Source organism: Monopterus albus, unplaced genomic scaffold (genome assembly GCF_001952655.1).
Source record: "Monopterus albus unplaced genomic scaffold, M_albus_1.0 scaffold108.1, whole genome shotgun sequence".
Lineage (NCBI taxonomy): Eukaryota > Metazoa > Chordata > Actinopteri > Synbranchiformes > Synbranchidae > Monopterus > Monopterus albus.
The window spans coordinates 113020-129743 of NW_018127988.1; the positions used below are offsets into that span (position 1 = coordinate 113020).

The window sequence follows — 16724 nt, forward strand, 5'->3', positions numbered from 1 at the left end:
AAGTGGCGTTAACAATTTCAAGTCGCCATTTTGCTTTATGGGCAAGTTGGAGACAAATGTTTTCTCCAACAACTGAGTGCTTCAGTTAACACAAACTGAAATCAAGAGCCGGCGAACTCCTACAAGACTGTAAATCTCCAAACTATATACACATATAGCTATATATATATACATTCAGATGTAATTATATTTCCTTCCCCATAATTACAGCAATAGGCTATGTGTATTGATCTTAAATTGAACATACATTGCTGTATACGTGTGTCAAGAAACTACTCGGACTGTGGCCATGGATGATTTATGAGCGAAACTCTAGCTTACACTGCCTCCCAGTGGTGAGAAAGCGCACTGCGCGATGACGTTGACAACTGCACTTGATACGCAGCTCTCGTAGCGACGTAAACACGTGCTCTTCGCTGCTTCCAGGTTGCAGTTTTTTCCTTCCACTGTCGTCCTCACGCTCTAGCATCACTCCTTGACAACAGCAGCGATGGCGGAGCCCGTAGGGTCGGAAAAATGCAGCAGCCCCCCCACCCTCGGGCCTCTCTCCTGCAGCCAGCCCGAGCTCGGAGCCTCCATCAATGGCTCTCTCTCCCACGGCGGACAGCTTCCAACGCCTGCTCTTCTCCCACGACCTGGTCTCCGGGAGGTACCGCGGCTCAGTCCGGTTTGGGCTCGTACGGATGATCCACGGAGAGGAGGATTTTAACTCCGACTCGGACCTGGACGATGGCGGAGGGAGAGGCGGCGGCGGAGGAGGCGGCGGTGGTGGTACTGGGAGTGCAGGAGGAGGTGGAGGTGCAGGAGGAGGACGGGTACCGTGTGGTTCGGACACCGAGAGCGCTGTGGACAGCCCGAGTCGGCCTCTCGGTAGAGGATATGTCCGCGTCCAGTGGTACCCTGAAGGAGGAAAGCAGGACATCAGGGAGACAAAGGTGCCATATACCAGCTAATGGTTTAACTGTTTACATTGACACTGAGTGATAGAATTAGTCCGACATGAGGCTCCACTGATTTGTGCTGTTTTTGGAGGAGATAAGACGACTCTCTTCAGTCAGACATAAGGTTCCTCTAATCCATCAGCCTAAAACGCATAACCTAGCTCGCTAACTGGCTAACATTCAAGCGCACATGCTAGCTAGCGATTTAGCTCATAGCTTCATGCCAGTCAGCTGGTGCTTTGCAGGTTAATGGGGCTTGTTCCGCCTGAGCGTCCAGCTAGTCGCTGTTACAGCAAATATACCGGACTGGTTGGTCGGGTACCAGCTTTCTGTACTGTAGCTGTAAAACTACAGGCTTTGGCAGGTGCCGGCCCCTGCTAGCAACCGTACACCTATTGATTAGCACATCCCTGACTTGGCGTACTGTAGTTCCTCAGCTGGGTGTGTCTTGGCCTGAGATCAAGCATTGTCAAACACTATGTGACAGAGTGACTATTATTACATATCATCGTAAATACACCTGCTTCCTATTTCAAACCAGTCTGACCAGTCATCCTTTGGATGCTGGAGCTAATACAGATGTGGAGAAGAAAGTTCTTATCTGTTCCAGTGCTGACCTGTGATGTTTTGTCACTTTTAATAGCACTGTCTTTAAATTTTATACAGTCAGTCTGAAATAATTGGCCATTTAAGTGATTTTTGAGCTAAAAATTAACTGATAGATATTTTAATTATGGACTTAGTGCCACCTTTGGAGACAAAAGTAATAAGCATTTGCTGGTCCCTTATTAAATAAGCTGCTTTTGTCTTACTTAGCCTCATTGATTTATGTGTGGTGGACAAATACTAGAAATCGCTTTCAGTATAACACAATACAGTTCAGCACCATCACAAACTAGGGCCTCCAAAATAACTATACAGTTGAGTTGACACCCCTCTAAAACAGTTCACACAAAAACTGAATGCTGTTAGCTTTATGAAGGAGGATTTGTTGCAGGGCTGTTGGATTAGACTCTTTTTAGTTTTAACTCAGTATACCTAATAAACTTCCACCTGAGTGTATCAAGTATAGTGCCAAGATATCTCTGATAAAGTTACACCATTGTCATGCTCCATACCACCGAGAGACACAGCCAGTTGTGCATCCGTTGCTCATGTTTGTTCCATGTACATCATTCTCCAGCCAAATAATATGTGTAATTGTACTTGGGGAAACCTGCAGTCATGTGGAATCTCTCAGGCTTCTAGATTTCTCATGGGCTTTGTGGAAAAGGGATACGGGGTTTAAAGAATGACTGGTCTGGAACAAGCTCATTTTAGAGATGCATGATAGGACCAGAAGAAGCCTGTTTGGTTGTGCACTGTAGCCTTACTTTGTCCTTTTGGCCAGAGCATCGTTCAGCCTTTGTCACAACAATGCTCCGTTAAACAATGACACAGATGTTTACACCCTCCATGGACTGTTAATGCAGTGTCATTACTAGTCTTTGTCACTGCTGGATCTAGTGTGTATCAGTGTGCACATGTATGGATTTCACTGTGTAGTGTTGTTGTTTGTGTAGTTTTGTAGTGGAGTGTGTGCGTATAGTATACTTTATGGTTTGCTTATCTGCGAGCGCCACATGTCCTCTCTCAGGAGGCTCCATCTTAGTTGCGTATATACTGAGAGCATGGTGATGATTCTGATCAATAATTCATGATTATTTCCTGCAGTGTGCAAACTTGCACATCTTCAAAATGATATTTCCACCAAAATTTGACTTGTGTGTATTCTGTAGGGGGCGCCTCTACTTAAGTTAAAATGGTCTTTTTTTTTTCTAGGCGTGATCAGCGAAGGGAAAACTGATGCTTCATGAACATACTGTGCCTGTATATTTCATAACAACATGGATTATGTACCTCTTTTGTTAGAAATGGTATGAGACTAAACAGAGTAGTCAGATTAGTAAAGATCTGCCACACTGAGGTCTTCTGTAGACCACTGGTTTTATTTTTGGCCAAGCAAATTTTAAGACAAGTTCAAATGTGGCCAACAGGGATGTTTATCTGCATCTTGCAGACTCCGTAAAAACATAAACATCAGTGCAACACACAGCTGCAACTCAAGACACACCCCATTTGGTGATGGTGTATGGCACAGAGACAGTTTGTGTTGTAAAATACTGGCCACAGTAAGAGCAGTAACTGAAATATGTTGCTAAATAAGCAGCTGCTAGTAGAAGTCACTTCCTTTTGTAAACAAATGATGCTTTGGCAGAACAAGAGAATAACCATCAATAACATATTTAGACCCTTTTTTCATGGATATAATTCACACACATTGGCTTTGCTCTTCCAATTAGCTGTTTTGTCACCCTCATTTCTGTCAGTGAATGCTGCAAAACACCTCTGAGGATATTTCAACACCATGAAACGGCAACACAAACTACATCCTCCAGCACCATCATCATAACAAACGAATAACAACCTTTCTAAAACAGTTTCAACAAAACAACAAAAACTAAACTCAGTGTTACCTTAATCTGTGTTGTTTTCACTAGGTGAACCTAATATACTGGTGACTGAGCATATATCACATAATAATAGGGATGCTAAAATATTATCCATATTGGCCACTCGTTGGAAAGATGAGACTTAGCTACTGAGGAAATAACAACTACCTTGTAGGTCCTGGGGTGTGGTGGTGTTAGCTGTTGCAAAGAACAGTCCATGCACTGACTGTCTGTGTGACTTAAATGCATCCAGAGAGAGCAATGGGGCTTAGATCTGCGTCTCACTTTCACTGCTGGATTGGTAGCGAGTCAGTCAGGAACACGGCTCACGTGTTTCATTGCCTACAAGGCTTGTCAGCAGTTGCACACAGTGATTGTCTTTTCTTTTTCTCAGTAAAATGGGCATGTGCAGTATGTACAGTGTGGAATGCACCACTGATGACTTTAAAACTACTTTCAGTAGCTGGACAATACTGGATAGCCAAATGCTGTTCTCCACTCCACAGCGACCCCAATTTCTACCTTAAATAACCTGTAATGTATTTGATTTGTCTTTTCCGGGGTCATGTAGAGAAATGTCTTGCAGGGTAGAGTCTATTAAACATCAGGTGTGTGCAGACATTTTGTAGGGGAAACTTGACTTTAACAGCTGAAGGTGTTGCTCTGCCCAGATGCTCTTGTGCTGTTTGCTTCTGTGCAGGTAACAGGAGCAGCTCCTTATCATGCAGCATGTGTAATGTAGGATTTTCTCTTGTTTGGTTGCCATGGCACCCGATTAGTTTTTTTTTTTTTCTTCCTGGCTTGTGGTTTAGGTTAATTTTTATGTTAATTTATGATTTTTTTTTTTTTTAAAGGGGTGACTTTGCCCTTACTTTTACTGGTAGTTTAACTTTTACTAAATAGATTCTAAAACTATTTGATTTAAAGAAAACCTTGCTCTTGTACTTTCTGAGAGCAGGAACCGGATTTGTTACTTGAACAATACGCACAATCTGCTGTGGGCCTCTCATGGTCCCCAGTCAGCATTACCAAACAGAGCGCCCTGTTGCTGCAGCACAACCTTGAAATTTCCATCCAAGGACAGAAGTGCTCTGCAGTCCATTAGCTAGCAATGGGATGCAGTGAGAGAACACCAGTACAGTGAGATTCTGAGACCCCCGCTGGCTCTGTCAGTCATTGGGTAACTCCAACACTCACCAATGCACTGCTACAACCTCAAAATATTGTACATAACTCCTATTTTGCATGGTATAAGGATGCATCAGGTTTGGGTTTCTGTGCTGTTTCTGCAGTAATTATTGCTCTGCTACCTGAGAAGGAGGGTGTCGGGGCAGAGAGGTGCAGCAGCTCTGTGAATGTGGGTGTGGAGCAGGTTGACAGGGAGCCTGTCGTGGTAATAATGATGACATGGAGGGCGCAGCAGGACCGACTGCTGCTGCTGACCGTACTGCAGAGAGAGTGGGGTGAAGAGAGAGGAAAAGGTGAGGCAAAGGGGCAGAGAGCTGTAAAGTTAATGGAAAATGGCGAAAGCACGTATTGAATACCAATGACAAACGTCACCTGGATGTCGAAACCATAAGGAATGAATCAAATGAAATGGAAGAGAGGTAATGAGACAGGCAGACAGTTTGGTGCCAGATAGCTGTTACGGTAATCTGTGGGCTTTTAAGTCCTTGAAATGCAAAGGTCTCACCTTCTGCTCTCTAATCCATTTTAAATGTCTTGGGATGAAAGCTTGGTTTTGCTGCTCTGCTTTGTTACAGTGCTTTCAGGTAGCAGCATTACAGTGCACTCCTATACCTGGACTTTAAGGGTTCCCAAGTATCCTAGAAACACTGACGTTTTTAGACCCGTTTTCCAGTTTTGGTAAATGAGACACCTGTGTGTGTCTGTGTGTTTGCGTGTGGGACCGTCTGTTGCCAGTTTGAAGTTAGATGACTTAATATTTGTTGTGGCTTAAACTGAGAGTCCATAGTGCATGAAAATAAATAGGATTCACTGTATGTATGTGTAGTATGTATCTGTACCTCAGTGCTGAGTGTTGGTGAAGCATGTCAGTTTAGGTTTTTGAAGTTAACCTCAAGTTCAGAAGTCAAGGAAGTTACATGTTGGATCCACTTAATGTTGTGAAAGAGTGCTAGACTAGTCAAGGCCTTGCCGCCCCTTCAAACCTACTTTCAGATTTGTGAAACCTCTATGAAAGTAAAAAACGTCCATTTCACTAGATTTTCTCCATCTAGACTACAGGTCTGACGCTCGATAAGGTGAAGCAGCAGGTGGACCCAGTACAAAGGTTTACTGCGCACCAGTGTTCACTGTTGTAGACATTTTATGGATTTGGTTTTTACTGCTTGAAATTCAAAGCTGCTCTGATGGAACAGTCTTCTTTTAAATTTGTCTTGTCTAAACACATACACGTTATGTATAAGCTGTCAAATGGAAGCAAAATAAAAACAGAATATCAGCTGAGTCAAATTAAAATCTCTCTGATTTGCACTGTGTTGTATCATTACAAATTTAACTTTATCGTTTTTGTATCGAATTGTGGACCGTGTATTGAGAGCTTATTTCACATTAATCATTCTGTTGCGACTATTATAGAAAATCATGGAGAGCTGGCTTAATTTTTCTTTTAATAAAGCCCACTGATGCTTTATGGAGTGAGCAGGGAGACTCCTGGGGTTTTACTGCTTTTGTCTTTATCGCATCTTTGTTTTAGAGACACTATCTGCTCAGGGAGCCAGATTGTAAAAGCAACCACAGCCAGCAACTGAGGGAAGCTTTATGTCCAGCTCAGTGGAACAGGAAGGAGGGGTTCATGTGTCATGTTCTTGACCCCCACCCCACATCCTGTTCTGTACTTTTAGCATGGGCAGGCACAAGGTCCTACATCAGCTACCAGTCTCTCTGGTTTTGTTTATGCTGGAAGCAAATACAGTATCTGTCTTCAACATACACATCTTTATTGCTTTTATAAAAGTGAAAGTCAATGTGTGCTGCACATTGTTGGTAAAAGTAAGTAGAAAAGGAATAGTCAGTTTTCCTGATTTTAAGGTTTAAGGTCTATTGGTAATATATGGGAGACTGTAAAAATGCATTGAAATACAAGGGGTGGGAAGAGAGAGAGAGCTCTGCAGGTGCTGGATGCACTGACCACAGGGTGACGCCCATCTGTTGGCCTGGCCCTGCTAAAAAACTGTAATTTCCCTTTCCCCTGTATGAGGGCTGAGTTTTTTTTAATATCTTGTCCATTTAAATTATATTGAGACTAAAAGTTAGGCACAATTAAAGGTGTGGCCGCTTTGAGTGAGAGGTGGTTAGGTCCCTCCACACATGTACTGCCGTTAGCTGCCAGGCGACCTCCGCTCATGCTCCACCTCTTTGCCCATTTTTGGGTTAGCTGTAACAGGTGGAGTGAAACACTACCGAGATGGCGACGGCCAGACAGAAAACCAGTGGGGAACGGTGCAGTGTGTTTGTCCATCTTTTATATACACTTCACCACTTCTCACTGGTTAGCGTCTACGTGAGCAAACACTGTGTCCAGTGTGAAGTGGCCTTCAACGGCGGGCGGTTACACTGATGAGACTGATGACGTTAGTGTTTTTGTTTATCCAGTCTACATACACTAATTAGCTCAGCACCTAAGCCCTTAATTGTGTTAGATTCAATCTGCACACTTATTATCAAATAATCATATTGAGCTTGTATGTGCTTGTTTTAATATAATCAATAATCAAATGGTTACATGTGATTAGAAGACATGATGGAATAAGGTGCTTTTTTTTCTGGTCAAAATAATTTGTAGAGTTTGATTTATTCTGTCACTGACAGTAGGATTGTTGCTCGTGTCAGTCAGAAACAGTCACCATGAAACGGTTCAGAATGCCCACTCTACACCCTCAGATCACAGTGTTGAGATGCATCCTTGAGTGTGTTTACACAGCAGCCGTCTGCAGGTGCTCGACTGGCAGGCATTGGTGTAATCGGGGACATGAGGCTGTTGCCAAGGCCTGCCCAACTGTGCTTTGGTGCGCGGAGCCTTAGCTATGGTTATGAGCAGGTGCCAGGCAGGCCCGGTAACGCACACACACATGTAGACCCATGAGAGGTGCTGGGCACCAGACAGCGCTGATATCTATTGCTTTCTGTTAAGTCTTGTGCAGTTTATTCACTGTAACTACAAGTTGATAAAGATGACTTGGGTTTGTTTTACAAGGGATACTGTTGCAGGGACGACTAGTAAAAGAAGCAGCCACAATGAGCTAAACATCATTAAGGTGAAACCCACCTTCAGTTTCTCTCCTATTAACCACCACTAATGCTGCATCGTGCGCTCTGATCACCCCTAGTCACGGCCCTGACGGCTGTATGGAAATACAGCAGCTGACAGTGTCACAGGAACGCACAAACACTGCTGCATCTGGAGGAACCGCCCATCTAAACATTTGTGATGGCTCTAATTCAGTGGTCATCAGACAAGGAGCCAGGGTGACGGAGGATGTCTAGGAGGTGAAGGAAGAGGCGCGATGGGAGGAAGAGGGGAATGAAGTACATGTTTTACCCATTTAGTTTCTCTTCTTGGCCTTCAGAGCTTTCAAAGTCAGGTTGACTTGATGTGAAATGAGGCAAACTGTGAACCTGTACACCCGTCACCTCATTGATTTTCTTTTTCCATCTTCATCTTTTCCTTCTTGGCGATCCAAGCCAAATTTCCTCTCTGCATCCTGCTCTTCTATCATGTTGCTCTCACTTTCCTCTCTCCTGTTCTTCATATCGACCTTTGTTTCCTTCCATCTCGTTTTCCAGCTTTCCAAAGTTTTCATCCATCCCAGACCTGAAATGGTGTTGTAAAATGTTAATATCATTAAAATAACCATGTCCACGATGTGACTGGTGCCTATAAAATAACTGATTCTTATTTTTAGGCTGCTGTCAGCAGTGTTTCTGCTGTGTTGGCCGCCTGTGTAGATTGATAAACATCCATGACACCATGTCAGACAGCAGCTTGCATTCACTGTAAATCTGATATGACAGCTGCATAACATGACTGCCCTTTTGTGCTCCTTTTCAATCCTCACCCCCACCGTCCTCCCGACTTCCTCATCTTTCAGCTCCACCTTTTTCTCCATCTCATCTTCGCCGTCTCTTCAGTTTCCTCCTCACACTTCGTTTTATTTCTCTCTTACCCTGCCTCCTCTTTTCTCACCCTCCACCCACTATTTCCTCACCCATCCTGTAAAGCACCTCCTCCTCTCTTCCCCACCCCGTGTTCACCCCCTCCCTCTTCTCCCTTGCTGTCCCAGCAGACCAGTGTTGGAGAATGTTTACGTAATGTGGTGCTTACTGGATGGCCGTTCAGCTCCTGTCCTGAGATAATGGATCTGATTTGATCTTGTCTGTCTGTCTCCACCACACACACACACACATACACACACAGGAATAGACAGACTCTGAAGTGCCTTGCCTCGCCTGCAGCCATCCTTCCAGCCGCCTCTTCTCTCTCTTCCTCCCTCATCTTTTTCCCCCTCTGTAGTGTAGACCCTGCCCAGCGGGGTGGCTGTCTGCTCTCTCTCTGCCCCTTCTAACTCCCTCCTCCTTTTTCTATCTCACTATCTGCTCTCTTTGCTGGGGCCTTGTCTATTTCTAGCTCCTGCTCTTTTCTTGTTTCCTCACTCTTTCTCTCCCCCCTCCTGGGATCGCTCTTGATCTCCCACTTGTTGGATTGGCTGCTGTCTCCTCTGTGCCTTTTCCACTGCTCATCTTCATTTTTCTCCCAGCACATCCTGTGGCACCCTTCTCCCTATTACCATCTTCTTCCCTGAAGTTTCCATCTATTTCTTCATCGTTGTGGCCATCTATCTTGAATATCCTCTCTTTGTTACTCCATCCTTTCCTCCCTGATTTCCTATTCTGCTTGTTGATGCTTTTCCCTCCTCCCCAGCCCATTCCCTCTCTCAATCTGCTCAGTAAGGCGACTGTTCTACAATAAATACTTTGAGCTGTTGCCCTTCTCATCGTTCCCCTGCGGCCTTCATGGGCCTTGTGCCTGCTTGCTTTCTCATAGAGCTGTGCACCCTTCCTATGCATCCCAATCAATAGCCTTCAGTCGGACAGCAACGTCCTGCAGCAGTGCGAAGAAGGTATTGGTGTGAGAATTGATTGATGATTCAGTTGTTTATTCTCATATTAACCAGTGTTACAAGGACTTATTGGCTTTTTTTGCCTTATTAAGGAAACACGCCTTTATCTCAGTGTATTTTTAGCAAGGAAACAGGTGTATCTATTTTTACCTATCCTTACCAAAATAAACATAAAGATGGCTGTGCTTGTGTGATGGACTCTGATTTATTACGTGTAGCGTCACCAAGGTTCCAAATTAACTGTTTGACTCACCGACCAAAGTGGCTGGTAGAAAAATCCACTGGCCAAACATATTTTTTACTTGCCAAAATAATAGGCTAATATCAATCAGCAGCTTAAGGATTTATTAAACTCATTGTTGAATTAAAATTTAAAAGTCACAATAAAGCTCAGCAAGTTTTGATTGCAACATTCAGGGACAAAGTAAAGTAAATTTGTAAACCCATTGGCTGCTTAGTCATTTGAACCAGCTCAAAGCTCCTCCTGAGACACCTCACTCTCACTGCAGTGACCCACTTCATTGCACAGTAGACCAGACTCTGTCAGAGTGTGGCGTGTGATCACGCACGTGTCCGTTTTCTGAAGGGACCTGTCACTACTCTACCTCATAATGACCGTGGTTATGATCCAATGACTGGTTAGACAGACGATAAGTGCCTACACCAAAAACGTTTCAGCCCTGTTTTTGAGACGTGTAACTGGTACGCTCCTGTTTTATTCAATTTAGCTGACTACCAATTTTCCAGCTCATGTGTGTGTGTGTGTGTGTGTGTGTGTGTGTGTGTGTGTGTAACCATGACCTAAAGCACATTTTTACGCTTGTCTCAGAAAGCCAGTCAGAGGCAGAGTAAGGGCGGGTCGTCACAGAATACGGGTGTGTATGTGTCTCAAACTATGACACAGACAGAAGCAGGGTGCACATTCTCAGGATAATGTTTTATCACAAGGCTGTTTTGCTATAAACATTTACCCGCCAGTGTAGTGGGTAGTGTTCTGAGATTTGCTCGCTAAATGGAAGGGATTGGTTTTGGGTCACTTTAAGAAGCTTTCCTACCAGGTGGGCCTAAAATGGCTCTGTAGGGTTCGATGGTACCTTTCTTAAGGTGTGTTTAGATCTGGTTTTTGTCTGGTGAAATTGCCTCAGTGGTGTAACAAGACCCAGGCATGACAGGTAGTGATGGTGTGCGTAGGGCTGTAAGCACAAACTGCTAGCAGGCTAACAACAGCAGTCTGCAAAGTTCTGAAACTTTCTGCTCACACGATTTTGGATTACAAGTAACATCCAGCCTTCTCCCGTCTGGTTGCATTACTTGGCTATGAGGTTGTAAAAGGAGGATGCAAATAATCAGTTTTTCCTGAATGTGAGATTAATCCCACCCCCCTCACACACTGACTGGATATTGGAGACTGTCAGGATGTTGTGTAGCTAAATTCAGTCAGATTCACTCTGCTTGAAACTAAATAAACAGGGCATTTAACAGCTGGTGGTGAATACATCTCACCCCTGCTCCTTATAGAAATGAATGCAGGTTGAAATCCATTGTGGCCATATTTTAAAGGCCCTATTATAATAGCTAGGTCTCACAGAATCCCCAAGACTCCACATAGTTAAGGATGTGGATGCAAAGGCCTCTCGCTACACGAATCTGCACTGGGCGTGGAAAATAGTGAATCATTTTCACTTCCCCAAAACTAATGATGTAGCAGAGCCATGATTTGCCTGAGGATGAAGGCTGAGGGCCAGGATGTAACTCTGTATGATGACTGCACCTTTGATATCACACATCAATATTTAACGGCATGACTGAGTGAAATTCCACAAATATACAGCGGGTGTGTGGTGAGAAGTACAACATGTACACCTATTACTGCTGGATCCATTTGTGTTTGTTCAGCTTGCTCTTGTGTTTGTGGATCAGGTGACTTGTTAGTATAGAGATGAGGCTGAAACTAGGAGAGGAAAAAAAAAACATGTAGAAAACTGTGTGGTACAGCGGAGAACAGGCATGGCCCCGAGCTGCAGCATCTCTTCCTCGCCTCCTTGTAGAGCACCTGAGTATTGTCTTGTGGTAATTAGACCAGGAAGTCAAAGCATATACCGTCCTCCATTGACTCTTGCAATGGCCCCTTCTGCCTTGTTAGCCTGGATAGAGAGGCATCCAAGGTTGTCTCTATCTTAGAGCAAGGTGCATCACACAAATAGACACCCACATAGAGCACAACATATCCATTTGTGCAAATAGGCATGCCTGTATCTTTGTCTTTGGTTGTCTGACTCAGTGCCCACCACCACCACCAGCTCATCATCACTACATGAGCCATAGCAACAGACAGCTGCTTCGTTGTAACTTAGCAGCCGGGGTTTCTGATCATTTTTCAGTACGTGTTTGCATTAATGCGGTGAGAATGTGTGGCTCAGTGTGCATAGAAAATGAGGAGCAGCAGTCCTGTTGGAGTCCTTTTAATGAATACCTCACTTTGTGTAAAGTACACACATCTGAGACGGGTGTTGCTGAAGAAATCTGTAATTCACCGCTGCATCTAATCTATGCATGTGTTATTTTTTTTAAGTGACAGAGCTTTGGTTTCAAGGTGCCTTAAAAACATCTTGTGAGTAAAATGAAACTACAAACTACAGGCATCCGTTTCACTTGCACCCTTAACAGGTTTCTGTTATAATTTGGCATTTGCTTGACCTCTAGACAAACTCTTGATCATCAAACAAAAGGTCAGCAGTTGTTTGACACTCAAATCGAGACATGTTGTCAGTGAAAACACAAACATATAAATCCAGTTGTGCTAACTCTTGCACCCATATGTACAGTTCCCCAGAACAATTTACATGGTGCATATTTCTGTATTGACTTTTCTATGGACATTAGATTTTTGGAGTGTGCTGATTATGTGTTTTTGTTTCAGATAACCCCTTAACATGATCAACATGTACAAGTATCATTGCATGAAAACATCACTGTCTGTAATTGGAATTCGCTCCTTCAGCTTGAGTTACAGTGGTATTTAGTCAGGAAAACAAAAACAGTGTGATGACAATCAGCATCCGAAAATAAATGTGAAAGTCTGACATCAGTAATTTGAGGATAGGTCTTCTGTCGCTCTCGTCTTTTGTGACTGCATATCAGATGACAAAGGCAAATCACACAGAGCAGTAAATACTCTAGTAGTCTGACATTGCACTGAAAGAGTATTAATGAGGAAGGTGTGTGTGTGTGTGTGTGTGTGAGAGAGAGAGAAAATATCCAAACAATGTTTTGTACTTTTAAATGTGAATGGAGAAATTGTTGCTGTTTGTGTGTACGTGTTTTGATGATTGCGGGAACAAAATTTTTGATTATCATTGTTGTGAGGGCATTTTAGCCAGAACTCAAAGGGCTGTTTAAGGATTGAGACTGGTTTTAGGGTTTAGGTTAGGGTAAGGGGCTAGGGGATGCTTTATGTCAGTGGGTGACCTCCTCACAACTAGAGATACAAGCATGCATGGGTGGTGTGTGTGTGTGTGTGTGTGTGTGTGTGTGTGTGTGTGTGTGTGTGTGTGTGTGTGTGCACACCTTTGTGTGGTCTGTAATCCTGACAGTAGAGACATGAGGAGCAGACAAGCTGCTGCTGAACAGACTACGAGGGAACATGGTGACCCATCGATCGCACACTCAGTCACTCAGTGGCGCTTCCTCTCCCAGAATTCAGTGGAGTAGGGTTACAGTGAGAGAAAGCAGAGATACTGCCAAGGAGTGTGTGTGTGTGGTTGTGTGGACACATTTTATTTCAGTACCATCGTTGTGAGGACATTTTGGCCAGTCTTCACACCTGCAAAGAGCCATTAAGACTTGGTTTTAAGATACAGATTAGAACCAGATACTTCAGAGCTTCTTGACAGGTTCTCATAATTGTCATCACTCTGACTTGGAGTCCTGCTGACTTTGCATTCACACCACTGTTGTAGAGATGTGAGAAATACAGCATCAGCAAAGCTGTTTACGTAGACAACAACCAAGCTTCACACATGAAATCAAAAAGCTTATTTGGAAAGCTTCAGGAGGATTGTGCTGTTGTTGTTATGAGCAAAATGAACATCATCTATAGTCAGAATGAATAGCCACAATTATGAAATAAGAGCTTGACAAGGCTTTACAGAGACTACACTAACATTAAAGTCACAAAAACCATGTACCTCAGTACATTTTAGGCTTGGACCCATGGCTCAGGGTCTTTCTGACTCATTGATGGCGAAGCATCACTGTGATGTGAAACGCTGCCTCATCGCACGGTTTTAATTTCAAGTAGGCCAAGAAAACTAGGCCAAATGTATTCCTGATGAGATTCATCTGGCTGCTGTCTGTCTCCTAGCAATAACATAGATAAACGCAGAGACAAGTGGGATCGCTGTGCTGATAATTGAAGGTTTGAACGCCGACTTGGGATCATGCCCATGTAGGACATCAAGTTAGCTTTTGGTACAGCTCTGAAAAGGACTTGTGTGAAGTTTTGTTCTGGATCTTGGAAGCAGCAGTTTTTTTTTAATTAGCAGTAGTCTGAAATCTGAACTCATGGTATATTTCCAAGCATTTTCCAAAACTTTCCGCCACATCTCATCATCTTTATCAGCAATACAGTGAGAGAAGGTTCTGCTTTGGCATCTGGATGCATTATTCCAACTGGCCTTCCCATCTCACTGGAACCTGAGCTTGTGCCACTTTAATTGAACAGCTTCTGTTTTCTGCCTTCTGTCCGTCTTTGGGCGTTCAGTCCAGTATCCATGTTGATTAAACAAAATGTTTTGCTGACACCTTCGGTGTTGATCACACTGCTGGATTCTCTAATTAGAGGCTCGTGCGGTTCAGTGAAACGGGCCTTCCTGGTTGAGCGACACTTTAGGTGCTCTCAGGGATTGATGAGGCTCTGCTGACTGTGCACGTTGCAGTCTTCGTGGCTGTGTGTGGGCACAGGACGAGGGTGTGACAAATCAGATTGGTTATGTTGTCATGGTCCAAGTGTGAATGGTTCATCACTGGGTAATTGATGTGCAGAGTTCTTCTCTCCTGTGAGCGTTGTCATAAGAACATGATGATCTGTTGGGCTAAGATATCCTATTAAAGGTGAAGTCGTGCAGCCATTTTCTAAAATTTGTTCTTTGTTTTACAGCTGAAACTTGAAGATCGGTCTATTGTCATCAGAGACATTGTGCGACGGAACAATTCAAATGTAAGTGGAGTCAGCATCTTTTCCTTTGTCCGACTCTCTCCCTTTTCACTTCACTTCTATTCTGTTTTGTTACTCCCAGTGTTTCTCCGTTAAGTGTCTTATTGTCTTCACTGCTCTGATCCATTTGTTGCATCAGACATGGCTGGAATCTTGTTGCAGGATGACACTTAAAAAGGACTTAGAGGAGACTTGTAACGCAGTGCAGGAAACTCAGTCTGATTATAAATACAGCATTAAACTGTGACGAATTTTGTTTGGTTGATGTTTTGATGTTGTCGTTTCCACAAACCAGTGACGCCGCTGGTTTGCAAACAATACCTGACAAGTTTGCGTTGACAAACAAGGAGCTGTAATGTCGAAAATGTGATGCTGGATGTGCTGAAGCTGTTTCTGTTGCATTGCAGGACAGCCAGTGTGGTATTGTGACCAACATTGACATCGAGTGTGCAGTGAAACTAGTGGGAACAAACTGTGTTCTGTATCCAGTTAACAGCAAAGACCTACAGCACATCTGGGTAAGAGAGCAACATTTTGCTTTGCGGCTCGAGTGTGTTTCTTCTTCTGTTTGCGTAATCACACATTCATGTACATTATGATTAATCTGATGGTATAGATCATTTTGTCAGTACCAGGTGATTACTTCAGATGTTGTTGACATTAGGGTTGAAACATGATGGTGTTAATGGTAAACCGCTGTAATTTTGAGTAAACGATATAATTCTCTCATATTGGTTAGTGATTAAGTAATGTCTAGCTCTCACTTTTGTCCTGCCTGTAGAAAGTGACACTGACCAGAAAGCTTATCTCAGTTAATACTTTGCCTTGTTGTCATTGTCTTCTTCAGTCTTTTATGTACGGAGACTACATTGCCTATGACTTCTGGCTGGGGAAGGTGTACGACCTGACTAATCACATCATCCTCAAGCTCTCCAACGGAGCCAGGTAGACCGTTGTGTTTACAGTGTGTGATTACAGTGTGTGATTACACTTATTCTTCTTGACCATATAATAGTCTGTCAAAGCATTGATCAGTACCTAATCCAGTGAATGTCAACCAGTCGTCCCTCTCTCTGCGTCCCTGCAGGTGCTCCATGAGTGTGGAGGACGGTGCAAAGCTTTACGACGTATGTCCACACGTTAGTGATTCGGTATGTAGCCACGACCCCTTTCCTGTCACTTTTTCTTATTCTTTTTTTATAATTTTATTTATTTTCTTCTGTGTCAGATTGAACAGCTGCCAGTCGAGACTGAGATCACTTTAGAGCAGCCTTCTCCAACCTTTTTTACTCAGAAAGCCACTTTGAACAAATGGAAGTGGCTGAGAGCTACTCATGTTTTATGTTACGCTGCTAGTTACGTTTGCTCACATATTGTATCAAAACTTTAAAAACGAATCTCTAAACCAAACCAGTTGAATTGTTTTGCGTAACCAGATGTCAAATATTAATATCCAACATATTTTATACCTCAAACATAACATCAGTCATCACATCATATTGCACCTCCTTTCACATATCAAAACCTTATTTTATAAATTGCATCTACCTCCCTAATGCATATTAAAGAGGTTTTAGGTTTTACAGTTTCATACAGTTCTGTACTGTCATGCTGAATAACTGCACTGCGCCGGTCTAAGACCAAAAGCTTCTGAAGCAAAATAATCAATCTTGGCTAATTCTTGGCCACTGAAAACAAAATGTCTAACATTGTTGTGAAATCTAGCAATGTGTGAACTGTTGTATGTGTTGAATGTAAAGAATTTTACCCAACAGTTGTCAACAAACTATAGGTTTTCGGTTATTTGTCCTATAGCGTTGTTACCGTGTTGTTTTTCAGGGTCTGTTCTTCGATGAGGCGTATGGTTTCTACCCAGGCCAGGTCCTGATTGGTCCGGCCAAAGTCTTTTCTAATGTACAGTGGCTCTCGGGGG

At 43.3% G+C, this 16724-nt stretch overlaps 1 protein-coding gene across 1 annotated transcript in view; it reads left to right on the forward strand.

Moving 5' to 3' along the window:
- The first annotated feature begins 521 nt into the window (after positions 1-521).
- Positions 522-16724, forward strand: part of ube2o (ubiquitin-conjugating enzyme E2O) — a 30985-nt gene continuing 14782 nt past the window's right edge. Inside the window, exons 1-6 of the mRNA XM_020611003.1 lie at positions 522-935; positions 14735-14794; positions 15199-15309; positions 15639-15736; positions 15879-15942; positions 16631-16720. Coding sequence (XP_020466659.1) covers positions 582-935; positions 14735-14794; positions 15199-15309; positions 15639-15736; positions 15879-15942; positions 16631-16720 — 777 coding nt within the window. The 5' untranslated portion in view covers positions 522-581. The remainder of the gene's footprint in view (positions 936-14734; positions 14795-15198; positions 15310-15638; positions 15737-15878; positions 15943-16630; positions 16721-16724) is intronic.